General features: G+C 46.8%; 1 protein-coding gene across 3 annotated transcripts in view; it reads left to right on the top strand.

Moving 5' to 3' along the window:
- Nucleotides 1-23,098, top strand: part of LOC109886293 (pirin) — a 29,736-nt gene that overhangs the window by 516 nt on the left and 6,122 nt on the right. For 2 of the 3 annotated variants that reach the window (XM_031822082.1, XM_031822081.1), the window contains exons 2-5: nucleotides 207-363; nucleotides 496-588; nucleotides 5,833-5,913; nucleotides 11,956-12,162. In XM_031822082.1, coding sequence (XP_031677942.1) covers nucleotides 271-363; nucleotides 496-588; nucleotides 5,833-5,913; nucleotides 11,956-12,162 — 474 coding nt within the window. In that variant the 5' untranslated portion in view covers nucleotides 207-270. The remainder of the gene's footprint in view (nucleotides 1-206; nucleotides 364-495; nucleotides 589-5,832; nucleotides 5,914-11,955; nucleotides 12,163-23,098) is intronic. The other variant, XM_031822083.1, reaches the window with a different exon arrangement.

Below are 23,098 nucleotides of genomic sequence, written 5' to 3'. Positions count from 1 at the left end.
ATTGCTCTGTCATGTTGTATTTTTACTCCATATTATCCCAATAAAAGTCTTAGCCACATAATAAATATTGTAACATCTAATAACAAAACACTCGTTATGGTGTTTGGTATTGACGTGATGTTTTGTATTGACGTTGAACAATAACGGTGGGTATTTGAAGGCTTTGGCTATATATTCAATGCAGTTATTTTTCCTTTTCTCTTCAGTATTTTTGTTCAAGGTGTACCATAATAAATACGGTACTACTAGTAAATAACCCTATCCTCTACAATGAGGATAAGAAGAGTTGTGAAGACGGTGTTGAGTGTGGAGCAGGTAGAAGGTGTGGGAGCCCATGTCCGCAGAAGCATAGGAAGAAAGGAGGTGAGTTACTGTCATGCTGTCTGTCTTACATCTGCCTAGTTTATCATGTTTAATAATAGCCTTTTAAAATACCAAACTAAACCACATATTATGACATGGTAGGCTGATATCTTGTCCATCCATGTATTTCAGCTGATTAACCTGGATCCTTTCTTGATGTTGGATGAGTTCAAAGTCAAAAAGCCATCTGGCTTCCCCGATCACCCCCACAGAGGATTTGAGACCGTGAGTAGGCTATCTATTCTCTCTCTCTCTCTCTCTCTCTCTCTCTCTCTCTGCCTGTCTAGCTAGCGCGATGCAGCATCTATACTGTCTCTCTCTATCTGGAGTGATACAATGTTGTGTTCTGACTGAAGCCCTGGCAGATCGGACCGTCATGTGGAATAACAGGTTCATATGAGGCCGTTGAGGGAGGATGAGGCACATACAGCAGTAATGATGAGGGAGGGTGAGGCACGTACACCATTAATGATGAGGGAGGGTGAGGCACGTACACCATTAATGATGAGGGAGGGTGAGGCACGTACACCATTAATGATGAGGGAGGGTGAGGCACATACACCATTAATGATGAGGGAGGATGAGGCACATACACCATTAATGATGAGGGAGGATGAGGCACATACACCATTAATGATGAGGGAGGGTGAGGCACATACACCATTAATGATGAGGGAGGATGAGGCACATACCTCATTAAAGATGAAGGAGGGTGAGGCACATACATCATTGATGCACTTCCTGCTAACGACCAGCAGATGGCACTAACAGGCCAACTGTAGTGTAAGCCTTGTCCAGAGAAAGCTTCTCAATAGGTTTGTTATACATAGCATTAGCTTGCTTTTGGATACTGAGGTTTGAATGAAAACCCACCAATATCACATATTTAGACAGAGGGGAGGAGGGAAATTAAACTTCTGCTTTGGAAGTGGTGTTGGTGAATCACGGTTTCCTCAACCATAAAGGCGATGGTCCACAGTGGGAATTTATAGAGTCAAAACAAGTGTTTTTAATAGAAAAGTCTCGGCCTGTGTTTGATACTGTAGATACATGTGTAACCTAACATAGCGTCTATCATGGCCCAGACCAGATGAGGCCATAGGCCCAGCTGATACTGTAGATACATGTGTAACCTAGCCTAGTGTCCACCATGGCCCAGACCAGATGATACTGTAGATTAGAGGTTGACCGATTATGATTTTTCAACGCCGATACCGATTATTGGAGGGCCAAAAAAAGCAGACACCGATTAATCTGCCGTTTTTTAAAATGTATTTATAAAAATGACAATTACAACAATACTGAATGAACACTCATTTTAACTTAATATAATACATCAATAAAATACATTTAGCCTCAAATAAATAATGAAACATGTTCAATTTGGTTTAAATAATGCAAAAACAAAGTGTTGGAGAAGAAAGTAAAAGTGCAATATGTGCCGTGTAAGAAAGCTAAGGTTTAAGTTCCTTGCTCAGAACATGAGAACATATGAAAGTTGGTGGTTCCTTTTAACATGAGTCTTCAGTATTCCCAGGTAAGATGTTTTAGGTTGTAGTTTCTCTCTATACCATTTGTATTTCATTAACCTTTGACTATTGGATGTTCTTATAGGCACTTATAGGCACAGATGCTACTGAGCCAGATGTCTATGTGTCAGGGGAGAAGCTCCAGGTGGTATCCGATTTTAAGTACCTTGGCATCATACTTGATTCCAACCTCTCTTTTAAAAAGCATGTGAAAAAGGTCATTCAAATAACCAAATTCAACCTAGCTAATTTCCGATTTATACGAAATTGTTTGACTACAGAGGTAGCAAAACAGTACTTCAAATCTATGATACTCCCCCACTTAACATACTGCTTGACTAGTTGGGCCCAAGCTTGCTGTACAACATTAAAACCTATTCAGTCTGTCTACAAACAGGCTCTCAAAGTGCTTGATAGGAAGCCCAATAGCCATCATCATTGTCACATCCTTAGAAAGCATGAGCTCCTGAGTTGGGAAAATCTTGTGCAATACACCGACGCATGTCTTGTATTCAAGATCCTCAATGGCCTGGCTCCCCCTCCACTCAATATTTTTGTTAAACAGAAAACCCAGACATATGGCAGCAGATCCACAAGGTCTGCCATGAGAGGTGACTGTATAGTTCCCCTAAGGAAAAGCACCTTTAGTAAATCTGCATTCTCTGTGAGAGCTTCCCATGTCTGGAATACACTGCCATCAGACACACATAACTGCACCACATATCACACTTTCACAAAATGCTTGAAGACATGGCTAAAGGTCAATCAGATTTGTGAACATGGTCCCTAGCTGTGTGTTGCCACTCTCCATGTTGTCTGTTGTCTGTAGCTTGTGAGGTGTGGAAACACCTCACAAGCTATGCAGAGCAAGGGGAACAACTACTCCAAGTCTCCAAGTTTGAAACGCTATTAGTGCGCACCCAGCTAACTAGCTAGCCATTTCACATCGGTTACACCAGCCTAATCTCGGGAGTTGATGGGCTTGAAGTCATAAACAGCTGCTGGCAAACGCACGAAAGTGCTGTTTGAATGAATGCTTACGAGCCTGCTGCTGCCTACCATCGCTCAGTCAGACTACTTTATCAAATCATAGACTTAATTACAACATAACACACAGAAATACGAGCCTTTGGTCATTAATATGGTTGAATCCAGAAACTATCATTTCGAAAACAAAACGTTTATTTCAGTGAAATACGGAACCGTTCAGTATTTTATCTAACGGGCGGCATCCATAAGGCTAAATATTCCTGTTCCATTGCACAACCTTCAATGTTATGTCATAATTACGTACATTTCTGGCAAATTAGGCGGCCCAAACTGTTGTATATACACTGACTCTGCGCGCAATGAACGCAAGAGAAGTGACACAATTTCACCCGGTTAATATTGCCTGCTAACCTGGATTTCATTTAGCTAAATATGCAGGTTTAAAAATATATACTTCTGTGTATTGATTTTAAGAAAGGCATTGATGTTCATGGTTAGGTTCACGTTGGAGCAACGATACGCACCGCATCGATTATATGCAATGCAGGACACGCTAGATAAACTAGTAATATCATCAACCATGTGTAGTTAACTATTGATTATGATTGATTGATTGATTGTTTTTTATAAGATAAGTTTAATGCTAGCTAGCAACTTACCTTGGCTTACTTCATTTGCGTAACAGGCAGCCTCCTCGTGGAGTGCAATAAGAGGCAGGTGGTTAGCGCATTGGACTAGTTAACTGTAAGGTTGCAAGATTGAATCCCCCAGCTGACAAGGTAAAAATCTGTCGTTCTGCCCCTGAACAAGGCAGTTAACCCACCGTTTCTAGGCCGTCATTGAAAATAATAACGTGTTCTTAACTGACTTGCCTCGTTAAATAAATATTAAATAAAGGTGTAAATATGAAAAAAATCTGCCAAGTCGGCGTCCAAAAATACGGATTTCCGATTGTTATGAAAACTTGAAATCGGCCCTAATTAATCGGCCATTCCGATTAATCGGTTGACCTCTACTGTAGATACATGTGTAACCTAACATAGCATCTACCATGGCCCAGACCAGATGATACTGTAGATACATGTGTAACCTAACATAGCGTCTACCATGGCCCAGACCAGATGATACTGTAGATACATGTGTAACCTAACATAGCGTCTACCATGGCCCAGACCAGATGATACTGTAGATACATGTGTAACCTAACATAGCGTCTACCATGGCCCAGACCAGATGATACTGTAGATACATGTGTAACCTAACATAGCGTCTACCATGGCCCAGACCAGATGATACTGTAGATACATGTGTAACCTAACATAGCGTCTACCATGGCCCAGACCAGATGATACTGTAGATACATGTGTAACCTAACATAGCGTCTACCATGGCCCAGACCAGATGATACTGTAGATACATGTGTAACCTAACATAGCGTCTACCATGGCCCAGACCAGATGATACTGTAGATACATGTGTAACCTAACATAGCGTCTACCATGGCCCAGACCAGATGATACTGTAGATACATGTGTAACCTAACATAGCGTCTACCATGGCCCAGACCAGATGATACTGTAGATACATGTGTAACCTAACATAGCGTCTACCATTGCTCAGACCAGCTGATCCTGTATATACATGTGTAACTTAACATAGCGTCTACCATGGCCCAGACCAGATGGACCAGGACAGACCAGGACAGACCAGCCGATACTGTAGCTTAGTGTCCATCTGGCCGCGGACTGGACCAGACCTGACGGGGGCGGGGCTGAAGCGCCCACGGCCCAGCATTCCATGCAGCAGGTGTGTTGGCTCACTGTTACATCTCAGAGCTCAAAGCCACGTGCGCAGCCAGATCAGAGAGAGGCTCTCGCCCCCCTGGCTGGAGGTTTGGAAGCCTCTCTGAGAAACAGATGTTTACCTCTGACCTCTATAGCTTTCTACTTCCTGTCCGTTTTGACCTCAGTCCATGTGGCAGTGGAATGGACACGGGGAGTGAACACGTGCTCTTGTCTGTCCTGGTCAACGGACACTGCATTACACACACACACACACACACACACACACACACACACACACACACACACACACACACACACACACACACACTGTACATATTTCATCTGTTAGACTTGCATGAGGAAAATATGAAATAAATTATTTGCCATACTATGTTTCTTACGAGCTTTATGATGAGATTTCCTTCCCAAACCATTCATGTTTACAACTGAGATTCATTCATCTCTTTCCTAATCTCAACCTGAATTGGCAAAGACTTAGAGCAAGTTGTTTTCCACTTGTCTAGAAACGGTTGGTATTCGGGGGAGGGATAACTGCAGAGGACAGTTAATGTTTTCCACTTCTCTAGAAACGGTTGGTATTCGGGGGAGGGATAACTGCAGAGGACAGTTAATGTTTTCCACTTCTCTAGAAACGGTTGGTATTCGGGGGAGGGATAACTGCAGAGGACAGTTAATGTTTTCCACTTGTCTAGAAACGGTTGGTATTCGGGGGAGGGATAACTGCAGAGGACAGTTAATGTTTTCCACTTGTCTAGAAACGGTTGGTATTCGGGGGAGGGATAACTGCAGAGGACAGTTAATGTTTTCCACTTGTCTAGAAACGGTTGGTATTCGGGGGAGGGATAACTGCAGAGGACAGTTAATGTTTTCCACTTGTCTAGAAACGGTTGGTATTCGGGGGAGGGATAACTGCAGAGGACAGTTAATGTTTTCCACTTCTCTAGAAACGGTTGGTATTCGGGGGAGGGATAACTGCAGAGGACAGTTAATGTTTTCCACTTCTGTAGAAACGGTTGGTATTCGGGGGAGGGATAACTGCAGAGGACAGTTAATGTTTTGTTTTGCCTCTCAGCTGTTACATAAAATCAGCAATGGCTCATCTGTGGGTTTGTGAATATATTTGCATCTATTTTGTCTTTGTTTAGGTGACCTACGTTTTGAAAGGCGTTTCAGCCCATGAGGATTTCTGTGGCCACTCTGGACTACTGAAACCAGGGGATTTACAGGTATAGAAACACCTTGTGGCACATACACGGTCTGTAGGTTCCTACTCTTCACCAGACTCCCACCAGAACCAATGAAGCATCGTGCCTTCAGGGGCATTTCCTGTGTTTTTCCCATGCAGCAGTCGTAAAGCTGTTGTCCCTGGTCAGTCAGTCAGCATCAACCAGGAAGTGGTTTAATAGGCACTAAATAGACACTAATGCCACTGGCATTAAATAAAGCATGTGTGTCTATGTATGCTAATGATTCAACCATGTACACATCAGAAACCACAGCTAATGAAGTCACTGAAACCCTTAAAGAGTTGCAGTCTGTTTTGGAATGTGTGGCCAGTAATAAACTGGTCCTGAACATCTCTAAAACTAAGAGCTTTGTATTTGGTACAAATCATTCCCTAAGTTCTGGACCTCAGCTGAATCTAGTAATGAATGGTGTGGCTGTTGAACAAGGAGACTAAATTATGTCATGTTCTGTGTGGACCCAGTAAGAGGAGCTGCTTCTTTCTCAACAGCTAACAGGGATCCTAATAAAATACTAAGATACTACTACAAGAGACTTGGTGTGTGTGTGTGTGTGTGTGTGTGTGTGTGTGTGTGTGTGTGTGTGTGTGTGTGTGTGTGTGTGTGTGTGTGTGTGTGCAACAGTGAGAGAGAGAGAGCGGGAGAGACAAACACCATTGGGGGGGGGGGGGCAGACGGGTTTCCTCACAGTGGAACAGGGAGCTACTAACCCAGGGCAGACGGGTTTCCTCACAGTGGAACAGGGAGCTACTAACCCAGGGCAGACGGGTTTCCTCACAGTGGAACAGGGAGCTACTAACCCAGGGCAGACGGGTTTCCTCACAGTGGAACAGGGAGCTACTAACCCAGGGCAGGCGGGTTTCCTCACAGTGGAACAGGGAGCTACTAACCCAGGGCAGACGGGTTTCCTCACAGTGGAACAGGGAGCTACTAACCCAGGGCAGACCGGTTTCCTCACAGTGGAACAGGGAGCTACTAACCCAGGGCAGACGGGTTTCCTCACAGTGGAACAGGGAGCTACTAACCCAGGGCAGACGGGTTTCCTCACAGTGGAACAGGGAGCTACTAACCCAGGGCAGACGGGTTTCCTCACAGTGGAACAGGGAGCTACTAACCCAGGGCAGACGGGTTTCCTCACAGTGGAACAGGGAGCTACTAACCCAGGGCAGACGGGTTTCCTCACAGTGGAACAGGGAGCTACTAACCCAGGGCAGGCGGGTTTCCTCACAGTGGAACAGGGAGCTACTAACCCAGGGCAGACGGGTTTCCTCACAGTGGAACAGGGAGCTACTAACCCAGGGCAGGCGGGTTTCCTCACAGTGGAACAGGGAGCTACTAACCCAGGGCAGACGGGTTTCCTCACAGTGAACAGGGAGCTACTAACCCAGGGCAGATGGGTTTCCTCACAGTGGAACAGGGAGCTACTAACCCAGGGCAGGCAGGTTTCCTCACAGTGGAACAAGAGGGGAAAGCTGCTGATGAAAGTTTGAAGTGTTATTGCCCAATCAGCTTCCCACAGCAACGCTGCATCACCCTCTGGGCACTGACAATGTGCATCAGAAATGTCTCCCTATTCCCTATATAGTGCACTACTTTTGACTAAAACCCCTATTCCCTATATAGTGCACTACTTTGGACTAAAACCCCTATTCCCTATATAGTGCACTACTTTGGACTAAAACCCCTATTCCCTATATAGTGCACTACTTTGGACTAAAACCCCTATTCCCTATATAGTGCACTACTTTTGGCTAAAACCCCTATTCCCTGAGCCCTTATTCTCTAGACCAAGGGTACTCAACTCTTACCCTACGAGGTCCGGAGCCTGCTGGTTTTCTGTTTTACCTGATAATGAATTGCACACACCTGGTTTCCCAGGACTAAATCTGTCCCTGATTAGAGGGGACGATGAGAACACGCAGTGGAACTGGCTTCGAGGTCCAACGTTGAGTTTGAGGGCTCTAGACCCTATTTAGTGCACAGCTTTTAGCCCCTGGACCAAAAGTAGTAGCAGCCATTTTGGACACAACCTTCCAGTGTGTTCTTTTAATGTTAGTGGAGCTTTGAGAAGAACAATGGACATCCACTAGGTACATATCACAGCCCTGGGGAAGATAGACATCCACTAGGTACATATCACAGCCCTGGGGAAGATAGACATCCACTAGGTACATATCACAGCCCTGGGGAAGATAGACATCCACTAGGTACATATCACAGCACTGGGGAAGATAGACATCCACTAGGTACATATCACAGCCCTGGGGAAGATAGACATCCACTAGGTACATATCACAGCCCTGGGGAAGATAGACATCCACTAGGTACATATCACAGCCCTGGGGAAGATAGACATCCACTAGGTACATATCACAGCCCTGGGGAAGATAGACATCCACTAGGTACATATCACAGCCCTGGGAAGATAGACATCCACTAGGTACATATCACAGCACTGGGGAAGATAGACATCCACTAGGTACATATCACAGCCCTGGGGAAGATAGACATCCACTAGGTACATATCACAGCACTGGGGAAGATAGACATCCACTAGGTACATATCACAGCCCTGGGGAAGATAGACATCCACTAGGTACATATCACAGCCCTGGGGAAGATAGACATCCACTAGGTACATATCACAGCACTGGGGAAGATAGACATCCACTAGGTACATATCACAGCACTGGGGAAGATAGACATCCACTAGGTACATATCACAGCCCTGGGGAAGATAGACATCCACTAGGTACATATCACAGCCCTGGGGAAGATAGACATCCACTAGGTACATATCACAGCCCTGGGGAAGATAGACATCCACTAGGTACATATCACAGCCCTGGGGAAGATAGACATCCACTAGGTACATATCACAGCCCTGGGGAAGATAGACATCCACTAGGTACATATCACAGCCCTGGGGAAGATAGACATCCACTAGGTACATATCACAGCCCTGGGGAAGATAGACATCCACTAGGTACATATCACAGCCCTGGGGAAGATAGACATCCACTAGGTACATATCACAGCCCTGGGGAAGATAGACATCCACTAGGTACATATCACAGCCCTGGGGAAGATAGACATCCACTAGGTACATATCACAGCACTGGGGAGAAGATAGACATCCACTAGGTACATATCACAGCACTGGGGAAGATAGACATCCACTAGGTACATATCACAGCACTGGGGAAGATAGACATCCACTAGGTACATATCACAGCACTGGGGAAGATAGACATCCACTAGGTACATATCACAGCCCTGGGGAAGATAGACATCCACTAGGTACATATCACAGCACTGGGGAAGATAGACATCCACTAGGTACATATCACAGCCCTGGGGAAGATAGACATCCACTAGGTACATATCACAGCCCTGGGGAAGATAGACATCCACTAGGTACATATCACAGCCCTGGGGAAGATAGACATCCACTAGGTACATATCACAGCCCTGGGGAAGATAGACATCCACTAGGTACATATCACAGCCCTGGGGAAGATAGACATCCACTAGGTACATATCACAGCCCTGGGGAAGATAGACATCCACTAGGTACATATCACAGCCCTGGGGAAGATAGACATCCACTAGGTACATATCACAGCACTGGGGAAGATAGACATCCACTAGGTACATATCACAGCCCTGGGGAAGATAGACATCCACTAGGTACATATCACAGCCCTGGGGAAGATAGACATCCACTAGGTACATATCACAGCACTGGGGAAGATAGACATCCACTAGGTACATATCACAGCCCTGGGGAAGATAGACATCCACCAGGTACATATCACAGCCCTGGGGAAGATAGACATCCACTAGGTACATATCACAGCACGGGGAAGATAGACATCCACTAGGTACATATCACAGCACGGGGAAGATAGACATCCACTAGGTACATATCACAGCCCTGGGGAAGACAGACATCCACTAGGTACATATCACAGCATTGGGGAAGACAGACATCCACTAGGTACATATCACAGCCCTGGGGAAGATAGACATCCACTAGGTACATATCACAGCACTGGGGAAGATAGACATCCACTAGGTACATATCACAGCCCTGGGGAAGATAGACATCCACTAGGTACATATCACAGCCCTGGGGAAGATAGACATCCACTAGGTACATATCACAGCCCTGGGGAAGATAGACATCCACTAGGTACATATCACAGCCATGGGGAAGATAGACATCCACTAGGTACATATCACAGCCCTGGGGAAGATATACATCCACTAGGTACATATCACAGCCCTGGGGAAGATAGACATCCACTAGGTACATATCACAGCCCTGGGGAAGATAGACATCCACTAGGTACATATCACAGCACTGGGGAAGATAGACATCCACTAGGTACATATCACAGCCCTGGGGAAGATAGACATCCACTAGGTACATATCACAGCCCTGGGGAAGATAGACATCCACTAGGTACATATCACAGCCCTGGGGAAGATAGACATCCACTAGGTACATATCACAGCCCTGGGGAAGATAGACATCCACTAGGTACATATCACAGCACTGGGGAAGATAGACATCCACTAGGTACATATCACAGCACTGGGGAAGATAGACATCCACTAGGTACATATCACAGCCCTGGGGAAGATAGACATCCACTAGGTACATATCACAGCACTGGGGAAGATAGACATCCACTAGGTACATATCACAGCACTGGGGAAGATAGACATCCACTAGGTACATATCACAGCACTGGGGAAGATAGACATCCACTAGGTACATATCACAGCCCTGGGGAAGACAGACATCCACTAGGTACATATCACAGCCCTGGGGAAGATAGACATCCACTAGGTACATATCACAGCCCTGGGGAAGATAGACATCCACTAGGTACATATCACAGCACTGGGGAAGATAGACATCCACTAGGTACATATCACAGCACTGGGGAAGATAGACATCCACTAGGTACATATCACAGCCCTGGGGAAGATAGACATCCACTAGGTACATATCACAGCCCTGGGGAAGATAGATATCCACTAGGTACATATCACAGCACTGGGGAAGATAGACATCCACTAGGTACATATCACAGCCCTGGGGAAGATAGACATCCACTAGGTACATATCACAGCCCTGGGGAAGATAGACATCCACTAGGTACATATCACAGCACTGGGGAAGATAGACATCCACTAGGTACATATCACAGCCCTGGGGAAGATAGACATCCACTAGGTACATATCACAGCCCTGGGGAAGATAGACATCCACTAGGTACATATCACAGCCCTGGGGAAGATAGACATCCACTAGGTACATATCACAGCCCTGGGGAAGATAGACATCCACTAGGTACATATCACAGCCCTGGGGAAGATAGACATCCACTAGGTACATATCACAGCACTGGGGAAGATAGACATCCACTAGGTACATATCACAGCCCTGGGGAAGATAGACATCCACTAGGTACATATCACAGCACTGGGGAAGATAGACATCCACTAGGTACATATCACAGCCCTGGGGAAGATAGACATCCACTAGGTACATATCACAGCCCTGGGGAAGATAGACATCCACTAGGTACATATCACAGCACTGGGGAAGATAGACATCCACTAGGTACATATCACAGCACTGGGGAAGATAGACATCCACTAGGTACATATCACAGCCCTGGGGAAGATAGACATCCACTAGGTACATATCACAGCACTGGGGAAGATAGACATCCACTAGGTACATATCACAGCCCTGGGGAAGGAAAGGTGTACATGTGAAGTTAATTTCCTCCTGGAAACCAGTTAGTTCCAGTATTAAGTCCACATGGGTGTTATATTATGGAAATCATATCAGACAACATTGAGTTCATGCATATTATACTGTACAATTCTCCTTTATGTGGTTAGTAATTGTGTTTTGTGTGTGTGTGTCTATGCCTCTCTGTATCTGTGCGTGTGTGTTTCTGTGTCCGTCTCTGTGTGGTTATGTCCATGTCGCTTCATAAGTGGATGACGGCAGGCCGAGGGGTGGTCCATGCAGAGATGCCCGTGTCTGAGGAGCCCGTCCAGGGCCTGCAGCTGTGGGTCAACCTGAGGAGGGAGGACAAGATGGTGGAGCCCCAGTACCAGGAGCTGAAGGACAGCCAGGTCCCCAAGCCCAGCAGGGAGGGGGTCACTGTGGCTGTCATCTCTGGACAGGCCCTGGGGGTACAGGTGAGAGCACCATACTAACCATAACCCTGGGTGTACAGGCCAGGAGCACCATACTAACCATAACCCTGGGTGTACAGGCCAGGAGCACCATACTAACCATAACCCTGGGTGTACAGGCCAGGAGCACCATACTAACCATAACCCTGGGTGTACAGGCCAGGAGCACCATACTAACCATAACCCTGGGTGTACAGGTGAGAGCACCATACTAACCATAACCCTGGGGGTACAGGCCAGGAGCACCATACTAACCATAACCCTGGGTGTACAGGCCAGGAGCACCATACTAACCATAACCCTGGGTGTACAGGCCAGGAGCACCATACTAACCATAACCCTGGGTGTACAGGCCAGGAGCACCATACTAACCATAACCCTGGGGGTACAGGCCAGGAGCACCATACTAGCCATAACCCTGGGTGTACAGGTGAGAGCACCATACTAACCATAACCCTGGGTGTACAGGTGAGAGCACCATACTAACCATAACCCTGGGTGTACAGGCCAGGAGCACCATACTAACCATAACCCTGGGTGTACAGGCCAGGAGCACCATACTAACCATAACCCTGGGTGTACAGGCCAGGAGCACCATACTAACCATAACCCTGGGTGTACAGGCCAGGAGCACCATACTAACCATAACCCTGGGTGTACAGGCCAGGAGCACCATACTAACCATAACCCTGGGTGTACAGGCCAGGAGCACCATACTAACCATAACCCTGGGGGTACAGGCCAGGAGCACCATACTAACCATAACCCTGGGTGTACAGGTGAGAGCACCATACTAACCATAACCCTGGGTGTACAGGCCAGGAGCACCATACTAACCATAACCCTGGGTGTACAGGCCAGGAGCACCATACTAACCATAACCCTGGGTGTACAGGTGAGAGCACCATACTAACCATAACCCTGGGGGTACAGGCCAGGAGCACCATACTAACCATAACCCTGGGTGTACAGGCCAGGAGCACCATACTAACCATAACCCTGGGTGTTTATTTATTTTATTTATTTACCTTTATTTAACCAGGTAGGCAAGTTGAGAACAAGTTCTCATTTACAATTGCGACCTGGCCAAGATAAAGCAAAGCAGTTCGACAGATAAAACGACACAGAGTTACACATGGAGTAAAAACAAACATACAGTCAATAATGCAGTATAAACAAGTCTATATACAATGTGAGCAAATGAGGTGAGAAGGGAGGTAAAGGCAAAAAAAGGCCATGATGGCAAAGTAAATACAATATAGCAAGTAAAATACTGGAATGGTAGTTTTGCAATGGAAGAATGTGCAAAGTAGAAATAAAAAAATAATGGGGTGCAAAGGAGCAAAATAAATAAATAAATAAAAATTAAATACAGTTGGGAAAGAGGTAGTTGTTTGGGCTAAATTATAGGTGGGCTATGTACAGGTGCAGTAATCTGTGAGCTGCTCTGACAGTTGGTGCTTAAAGCTAGTGAGGGAGATAAGTGTTTCCAGTTTCAGAGATTTTTGTAGTTCGTTCCAGTCATTGGCAGCAGAGAACTGGAAGGAGAGGCGGCCAAAGAAAGAATTGGTCTTGGGGGTGACTAGAGAGATATACCTGCTGGAGCGTGTGCTACAGGTGGGAGATGCTATGGTGACCAGCGAGCTGAGATAAGGGGGGACTTTACCTAGCAGGGTCTTGTAGATGACATGGAGCCAGTGGGTTTGGCGACGAGTATGAAGCGAGGGCCAGCCAACGAGAGCGTACAGGTCGCAATGGTGGGTAGTATATGGGGCTTTGGTGATAAAACGGATTGCACTGTGATAGACTGCATCCAATTTGTTGAGTAGGGTATTGGAGGCTATTTTGTAAATGACATCGCCAAAGTCGAGGATTGGTAGGATGGTCAGTTTTACAAGGGTATGTTTGGCAGCATGAGTGAAGGATGCTTTGTTGCGAAATAGGAAGCCAATTCTAGATTTAACTTTGGATTGGAGATGTTTGATATGGGTCTGGAAGGAGAGTTTACAGTCTAACCAGACACCTAAGTATTTGTAGTTGTCCACGTATTCTAAGTCAGAGCCGTCCAGAGTAGTGATGTTGGACAGGCGGGTAGGTGCAGGTAGCGATCGGTTGAAGAGCATGCATTTAGTTTTACTTGTATTTAAGAGCAATTGGAGGCCACGGAAGGAGAGTTGTATGGCATTGAAGCTTGCCTGGAGGGTTGTTAACACAGTGTCCAAAGAAGGGCCGGAAGTATACAGAATGGTGTCGTCTGCGTAGAGGTGGATCAGGGACTCACCAGCAGCAAGAGCGACCTCATTGATGTATACAGAGAAGAGAGTCGGTCCAAGAATTGAACCCTGTGGCACCCCCATAGAGACTGCCAGAGGTCCGGACAGCAGACCCTCCGACTTGACACACTGAACTCTATCAGAGAAGTAGTTGGTGAACCAGGCGAGGCAATCATTTGAGAAACCAAGGCTGTCGAGTCTGCCGATGAGGATATGGTGATTGACAGAGTCGAAAGCCTTGGCCAGATCAATGAATACGGCTGCACAGTAATGTTTCTTATCGATGGCGGTTAAGATATCGTTTAGGACCTTGAGCGTGGCTGAGGTGCACCCATGACCAGCTCTGAAACCAGATTGCATAGCAGAGAAGGTATGGTGAGATTCGAAATGGTCGGTAATCTGTTTGTTGACTTGGCTTTCGAAGACCTTAGAAAGGCACGGTAGGATAGATATAGGTCTGTAGCAGTTTGGGTCAAGAGTGTCCCCCCCTTTGAAGAGGGGGATGACCGCAGCTGCTTTCCAATCTTTGGGAATCTCAGACGACACGAAAGAGAGGTTGAACAGGCTAGTAATAGGGGTGGCAACAATTTCGGCAGATAATTTTAGAAAGAAAGGGTCCAGATTGTCTAGCCCGGCTGATTTGTAGGGGTCCAGATTTTGCAGCTCTTTCAGAACATCAGCTGAATGGATTTGGGAGAAGGAGAAATGGGGAAGGCTTGGGCGAGTTGCTGTTGGGGGTGCAGTGCTGTTGTCCGGGGTAGGAGTAGCCAGGTGGAAAGCATGGCCAGCCGTAGAAAAATGCTTATTGAAATTCTCAATTATGGTGGATTTATCAGTGGTGACAGTGTTTCCTATCTTCAGTGCAGTGGGCAGCTGGGAGGAGGTGTTCTTATTCTCCATGGACTTTACAGTGTCCCAGAACTTTTTTGAGTTAGTGTTGCAGGAAGCAAATTTCTGCTTGAAAAAGCTAGCCTTGGCTTTTCTAACTGCCTGTGTATAATGATTTCTAGCTTCCCTGAACAGCTGCATATCACGGGGGCTGTTCGATGCTAATGCAGAACGCCATAGGATGTTTTTGTGTTGGTTAAGGGCAGTCAGGTCTGGGGAGAACCAAGGGCTATATCTGTTCCTGGTTCTAAATTTCTTGAATGGGGCATGTTTATTTAAGATGGTTAGGAAGGCATTTTTAAAAAATATCCAGGCATCCTCTACTGACGGGATGAGATCAATATCCTTCCAGGATACCCCGGCCAGGTCGATTAGAAAGGCCTGCTCGCAGAAGTGTTTCAGGGAGCGTTTTACAGTGATGAGTGGAGGTCGTTTGACCGCTGACCCATTACGGATGCAGGCAATGAGGCAGTGATCGCTGAGATCTTGGTTGAAGACAGCAGAGGTGTATTTAGAGGGGAAGTTGGTTAGGATGATATCTATGAGGGTGCCCGTGTTTAAGGTTTTGGGGAGGTACCTGGTAGGTTCATTGATTATTTGTGTGAGATTGAGGGCATCAAGTTTAGATTGTAGGATGGCTGGGGTGTTAAGCATGTTCCAGTTTAGGTCGCCTAGCAGCACGAACTCTGAAGATAGATGGGGGGCAATCAGTTCACATATGGTGTCCAGAGCACAGCTGGGGGCAGATGGTGGTCTATAGCAGGCGGCAACGGTGAGAGACTTGTTTTTAGAGAGGTGGATTTTTAAAAGTAGAAGTTCAAATTGTTTGGGTACAGACCTGGATAGTAGGACAGAACTCTGCAGGCTATCTTTGCAGTAGATTGCAACACCGCCCCCTTTGGCAGTTCTATCTTGTCTGAAAATGTTGTAGTTTGGAATTAAAACTTCAGAATTTTTGGTGGTCTTCCTAAGCCAGGATTCAGACACAGCTAGAACATCCGGGTTGGCAGAGTGTGCTAAAGCAGTGAATAGAACAAACTTAGGGAGGAGGCTTCTAATGTTAACATGCATGAAACCAAGGCTATTACGGTTACAGAAGTCGTCAAAAGAGAGCGCCTGGGGAATAGGAGTGGAGCTAGGCACTGCAGGGCCTGGATTCACCTCTACATCGCCAGAGGAACATAGGAGGAGTAGAATAAGGGTACGGCTAAAAGCTATGAGAATTGGTCGTCTAGAACGTCTGGAACATAGAGTAAAAGGAGGTTTCTGGGGGCGATAAAATAGCATCAAGGTATAATGTACAGACAGATGTATGGCAGGATGTGAATACAGTGGAGGTAAACCTAGGTATTGAGTGATGAAGAGAGAGATATTGTCTCTAGAAACATCGTTGAAACCAGGAGATGTCATTGCATGTGTGGGTGGTGGAACTAATAGGTTGGATAAGGTATAGTGAGCAGGACTAGAGGCTCTACAGTGAAATAAGCCAATAAACACTAACCAGAACAGAAATGGACAAGACATATTGACATTAAGGATAGGCATGCTTAGTCGAGTGATCAAAAGGGTCCGGTGAGTGGAGAGGTTGGTTGGTGATTTAGACAGCTAGCCAGGGCATCGGTAGCAAGCTAGCATAGGATGGAGGTCTGTTAGCCACCCCTTACGTTCCGTCAGTAGATTAGTGGGGTTCCGTGTGGTAGAGGGGATTAATCCAAATCACACAACAACAACAAAAATAAAAACAATAGATATAGTTATAGAGGCCCAAGAAGAAAATATAATAATAATAATTTAAAAAATAATTTAAAAAAAAATAATAATAAAAAAATTGTCCGATTGTCTATTCAGATAGCAGCCGGTAAGACAGCTAACGGTTAGCAGGCCGCAGATGGGCGTTCAGGTAACGTCGCGACGGAGGAGCCGGCCGAATAACTCCTTCGGGTAGATAACGTCGGCAGTCCAGTTGTGAAGGCCCGGTGGGGCTCCGCGAAGGCAGTAAAACGGGTCCGGATAGGTGACTGCAGCCCAGGTGTGATTGATGGAACTCAGGAGTGATTGACGGAGCTTGCTAGCTCCGATGGTCACACGGATAGCAGCTAGCTAGCTGTGAGATCCGGGTATGAATGTCCAGGGACATGGAGAGAAAAATTGGTCCGGTATGTTCCGTTCCGAGCCGCGCTGCGCCGTACAGAACTGGCGATAGATTTTCGAGCTAAAGGATAGCTGATGACCACAAAACGATTTGCCAGTAAAGGAGCTAACTAGCTTCTGAACTAGCTTCTGGATTAGCTTCTGGCTAGTTTCAGGCTAGCTTCTTGGAGTTTCTGGCTAGCTTCTTGGAGGATTACAGATCTGAGGTAAATAATACTTTTTTATAAATATACATTGGTGAGGCGGGTTGCAGGAGAGTGTTTTGAAGATGAGTTGATGGAAAATAAAAATAAAATGTATGTGAAAAAGTTGTAAATAAATATATATACAGGACACGACAAGACGAGGACAAAAGACGTCTGAACTGCTATGCCACCTTGGAGACATGTGTACAGGCCAGGAGCACCATACTAACCATAACCCTGGGTGTACAGGTGAGAGCACCATACTAACCATAACCCTGGGGGTACAGGCCAGGAGCACCATACTAACCATAACCCTGGGTGTACAGGCCAGGAGCACCATACTAACCATAACCCTGGGTGTACAGGCCAGGAGCACCATACTAACCATAACCCTGGGTGTACAGGTGAGAGCACCATACTAACCATAACCCTGGGGGTACAGGCCAGGAGCACCATACTAACCATAACCCTGGGTGTACAGGTGAGAGCACCATACTAACCATAACCCTGGGGGTACAGGCCAGGAGCACCATACTAACCATAACCCTGGGTGTACAGGCCAGGAGCACCATACTAACCATAACCCTGGGTGTACAGGCCAGGAGCACCATACTAACCATAACCCTGGGTGTACAGGTGAGAGCACCATACTAACCATAACCCTGGGGGTACAGGCCAGGAGCACCATACTAACCATAACCCTGGGTGTACAGGCCAGGAGCACCATACTAACCATAACCCTGGGTGTACAGGCCAGGAGCACCATACTAACCATAACCCTGGGTGTACAGGCCAGGAGCACCATACTAACCATAACCCTGGGTGTACAGGCCAGGAGCACCATACTAACCATAACCCTGGGGGTACAGGCCAGGAGCACCATACTAACCATAACCCTGGGTGTACAGGTGAGAGCACCATACTAACCATAACCCTGGGTGTACAGGTGAGAGCACCATACTAACCATAACCCTGGGTGTACAGGCCAGGAGCACCATACTAACCATAACCCTGGGTGTACAGGCCAGGAGCACCATACTAACCATAACCCTGGGTGTACAGGCCAGGAGCACCATACTAACCATAACCCTGGGTGTACAGGCCAGGAGCACCATACTAACCATAACCCTGGGTGTACAGGCCAGGAGCACCATACTAACCATAACCCTGGGTGTACAGGCCAGGAGCACCATACTAACCATAACCCTGGGTGTACAGGCCAGGAGCACCATACTAACCATAACCCTGGGTGTACAGGCCAGGAGCACCATACTAACCATAACCCTGGGGGTACAGGCCAGGAGCACCATACTAACCATAACCCTGGGTGTACAGGTGAGAGCACCATACTAACCATAACCCTGGGTGTACAGGTGAGAGCACCATACTAACCATAACCCTGGGTGTACAGGCCAGGAGCACCATACTAACCATAACCCTGGGTGTACAGGCCAGGAGCACCATACTAACCATAACCCTGGGTGTACAGGCCAGGAGCACCATACTAACCATAACCCTGGGTGTACAGGCCAGGAGCACCATACTAACCATAACCCTGGGTGTACAGGCCAGGAGCACCATACTAACCATAACCCTGGGTGTACAGGCCAGGAGCACCATACTAACCATAACCCTGGGGGTACAGGCCAGGAGCACCATACTAACCATAACCCTGGGTGTACAGGTGAGAGCACCATACTAACCATAACCCTGGGTGTACAGGTGAGAGCACCATACTAACCATAACCCTGGGTGTACAGGCCAGGAGCACCATACTAACCATAACCCTGGGTGTACAGGCCAGGAGCACCATACTAACCATAACCCTGGGTGTACAGGCCAGGAGCACCATACTAACCATAACCCTGGGTGTACAGGCCAGGAGCACCATACTAACCATAACCCTGGGTGTACAGGCCAGGAGCACCATACTAACCATAACCCTGGGTGTACAGGCCAGGAGCACCATACTAACCATAACCCTGGGTGTACAGGCCAGGAGCACCATACTAACCATAACCCTGGGTGTACAGGCCAGGAGCACCATACTAACCATAACCCTGGGTGTACAGGCCAGGAGCACCATACTAACCATAACCCTGGGTGTACAGGTCAGGAGCACCATACTAACCATAACCCTGGGTGTACAGGTCAGGAGCACCATACTAACCATAACCCTGGGTGTACAGGCCAGGAGCACCATACTAACCATAACCCTGGGTGTACAGGCCAGGAGCACCATACTAACCATAACCCTGGGTGTACAGGCCAGGAGCACCATACTAACCATAACCCTGGGTGTACAGGCCAGGAGCACCATACTAACCATAACCCTGGGTGTACAGGCCAGGAGCACCATACTAACCATAACCCTGGGTGTACAGGTCAGGAGCACCATACTAACCATAACCCTGGGTGTACAGGTCAGGAGCACCATACTAACCATAACCCTGGGTGTACAGGCCAGGAGCACCATACTAACCATAACCCTGGGTGTACAGGCCAGGAGCACCATACTAACCATAACCCTGGGTGTACAGGCCAGGAGCACCATACTAACCATAACCCTGGGTGTACAGGCCAGGAGCACCATACTAACCATAACCCTGGGGGTACAGGCCAGGAGCACCATACTAACCATAACCCTGGGTGTACAGGCCAGGAGCACCATACTAACCATAACCCTGGGTGTACAGGTCAGGAGCACCATACTAACCATAACCCTGGGTGTACAGGCCAGGAGCACCATACTAACCTTAACCCTGGGTGTACAGGTCAGGAGCACCATACTAACCTTAACCCTGGGTGTACAGGCCAGGAGCACCATACTAACCATAACCCGGGTGGTGGTAGTGGGTGTGGCCAGATGTGCGGTTTTAGAGGCCCTCTTCTTGGCCGCAGAGACAAACTGCTGCTGTTTTAACGCAAATTTCCTGCAATTCTATACATTTTGCCGCGGGGCAGAGAGAACATTGTACTGTGTTTTTTAAAGCTAATTTCATGCCATTCAAAAAAAATGTGCCATAGGGCTGAGAGAAGATTTTAAAGCTAAATGTCCTTCAATTCTACACATTTTGCTGTGGCTTATGGCGTGTTCTTATGCTATCTGAATGACTCAAACAGTATAACAAAATCAATCGTGGCCCCATGACATGATATTTCTTACATTTTGGATTCTCCCCGACTGTTTATTTTTTATTTTGGGGGATTGTTAGTTCTCAAAGGTAATCATTAAAATATATATATATTGCTCTTATTATATTTTCTACATATTTTATCTGGGTTTTAGTTATTTAAGTTTATACAAGTTCTTATGGATGTTTGTTCTGACTTCCACATGACATCAACCAGTGTTTCCCCTATATGCGCTTAGCAGCGCTGCACCACGGGATGGTAACATGATTTCTTATTTTTATATACGCTGTTCGGTGGCGTCCATGAATTAGCAACGGCAGTGCGCCGCTGCTAAACGCATTTAGGAGAAACATGTATAAACTTAAACGACTAAAAATAGATTTATATATTTCTCACCCTACAATGTAACGCATTTGTAATCATAGGTCCAAAACCACAGTGGATGAAAAAGGGGGGGAGTTTATCATCGCCATCATTGTCATCATCATTGTTCCTTTGTCACTGTATTATACAGAATGAATACTTAGTGTCGGCTGTTGATATGATGTGCTGGGGTCTTGCCCATATCAAAGCCAGAAAACTTTATACAATACAATGACTGAGATGTTGAAAGCCTCAGGCCTAGATATCCCTCGCCAGAAATGCCAACCAACCACAAGACATTCAGCTTCATCATGTGACGTTTGCAGGCAATTACATCTTCACGAGTATCCATCCTCTTTCTCACCCCCCTCTCCTTCTCCTCCTTATTTTCTCTGTGTCTGTCTGCTGAGTTAGACGAGACAGGAAATGAGTTGCAGGTTTCTGGGGAAGTGGGTTTGTCATGTTTCAGATGTAAATTTGACCAGGGCAGGTTTGGTTTGGGGTTACTCTAGGGCAGGAGAGAAGACTGACAGACAGAGTTTCTAATGACGTCCATAAGGTTTGTCATTTTACACATGAAAATGTGTTGAACTGGGAAAGGGGCGGGGCATCGCTGGGACCGTATTGCCTGGCGGGGTTTCTCTAGGGCAGGAGAGGAGACAGACAGAGTTTCTAATGACGTCCATAAGGTTTGTCATTTTACACATGAAAATGTGTTGAAGCTGGGAAACGGGTTGCCTCTGGTTACTACAGGGCAGGGGGAGACACTACAGACAGGCAGAGAGGCTAACGATGGCCAACAGGGTAATAGACAGGTAACTGTCAAAATAAAGGAAACACCAAAATAAAGTGTTTTAATGTGTCATTGGGCACCACGAGCTGCCAGAACAGCTTCAATGCACCGTAGATTCTACAAGCTGAGGGATAAGACACCATTTTTCCACTGGAAATTCCATCATTTTGTGTTTTGTTGATGGTGGTGGAAAACGCTGTCTCAGGCGTTGGTCCAGGATCTCCAGTAAGTGTTCAATTGGGTTGAGATCTGGTGACTGAGACACAACACACATTATACAGAACGCTAAGCATGATGGGATGTTAATTCCTTAATTAACTCAGGAACCACACCTGTGTGGAAGCCCCTGCTTTCAATATATTTTGTATTCCTCATTTGTGTTTCCTTCATTTTGGCAGTTATCTGTATGTAAATGTGTTGAGGCTGGGACTGGGCTGGGGGTGGGACTGAGCTGGGGGTGGGACTGAGCTGGGGGTGGGAGTGGGGCTGGGTGGGACTGGGGCTGGGACTGGGCTGGGACTGAACTGGGACTGGGGCTGGGGGTGGGACTGGGCTGGGGGTGGGACTGGGCTGGGACTGGGCTGGGGGTGGGACTGGGTGGGACTGGGGCTGGGACTGGGCTGGGACTGAACTGGGACTGGGCTGGGACTGGGGCTGGGACTGGGCTAGGACTGAGCTGGGACTGGGGATGGGTGGGCTAGGACTGAACTGGGACTGGGGCTGGGTGGGATAGGACTGAACTGGGACTGGGGCTGGGACTGGGCTAAGACTGAGCTGGGACTGGGGCTGGGTGGGATAGCTGCACAGCACAATTTGATTGGTAAAACACACTGTGGTTGTTCAATTTCACACCTTTTAAGTGTTTATATGAGAACCACCAGAAAGTGTTGAATTTACGCTTTTCAAAGTGTTGCCCTTTTAACACTGATACTTTCCAACACCAGTGGCATTAAAATGTTACACTAACTCAGTGTTATGGTGTTCACTGATACTGTCACAGCATATTCTTCAGTGTTAAATAAACACTGAGAGTGTTACATTTAACACTGGTCCAGTGTCTATACTGGTCCACACTTTCAGTGTTACATGAACACACTGCTTAGTGTGGAAGCCTTATTTCCCAGAGTGCCTTGCCTTTCAAGTGACTTGTT

Source organism: Oncorhynchus kisutch, unplaced genomic scaffold, assembly GCF_002021735.2.
Source record: "Oncorhynchus kisutch isolate 150728-3 unplaced genomic scaffold, Okis_V2 scaffold4063, whole genome shotgun sequence".
Taxonomy (NCBI): domain Eukaryota; kingdom Metazoa; phylum Chordata; class Actinopteri; order Salmoniformes; family Salmonidae; genus Oncorhynchus; species Oncorhynchus kisutch.
Note: the sequence above shows the minus strand (reverse complement) of the source record. Positions and strands in the feature narration are given on the sequence as shown.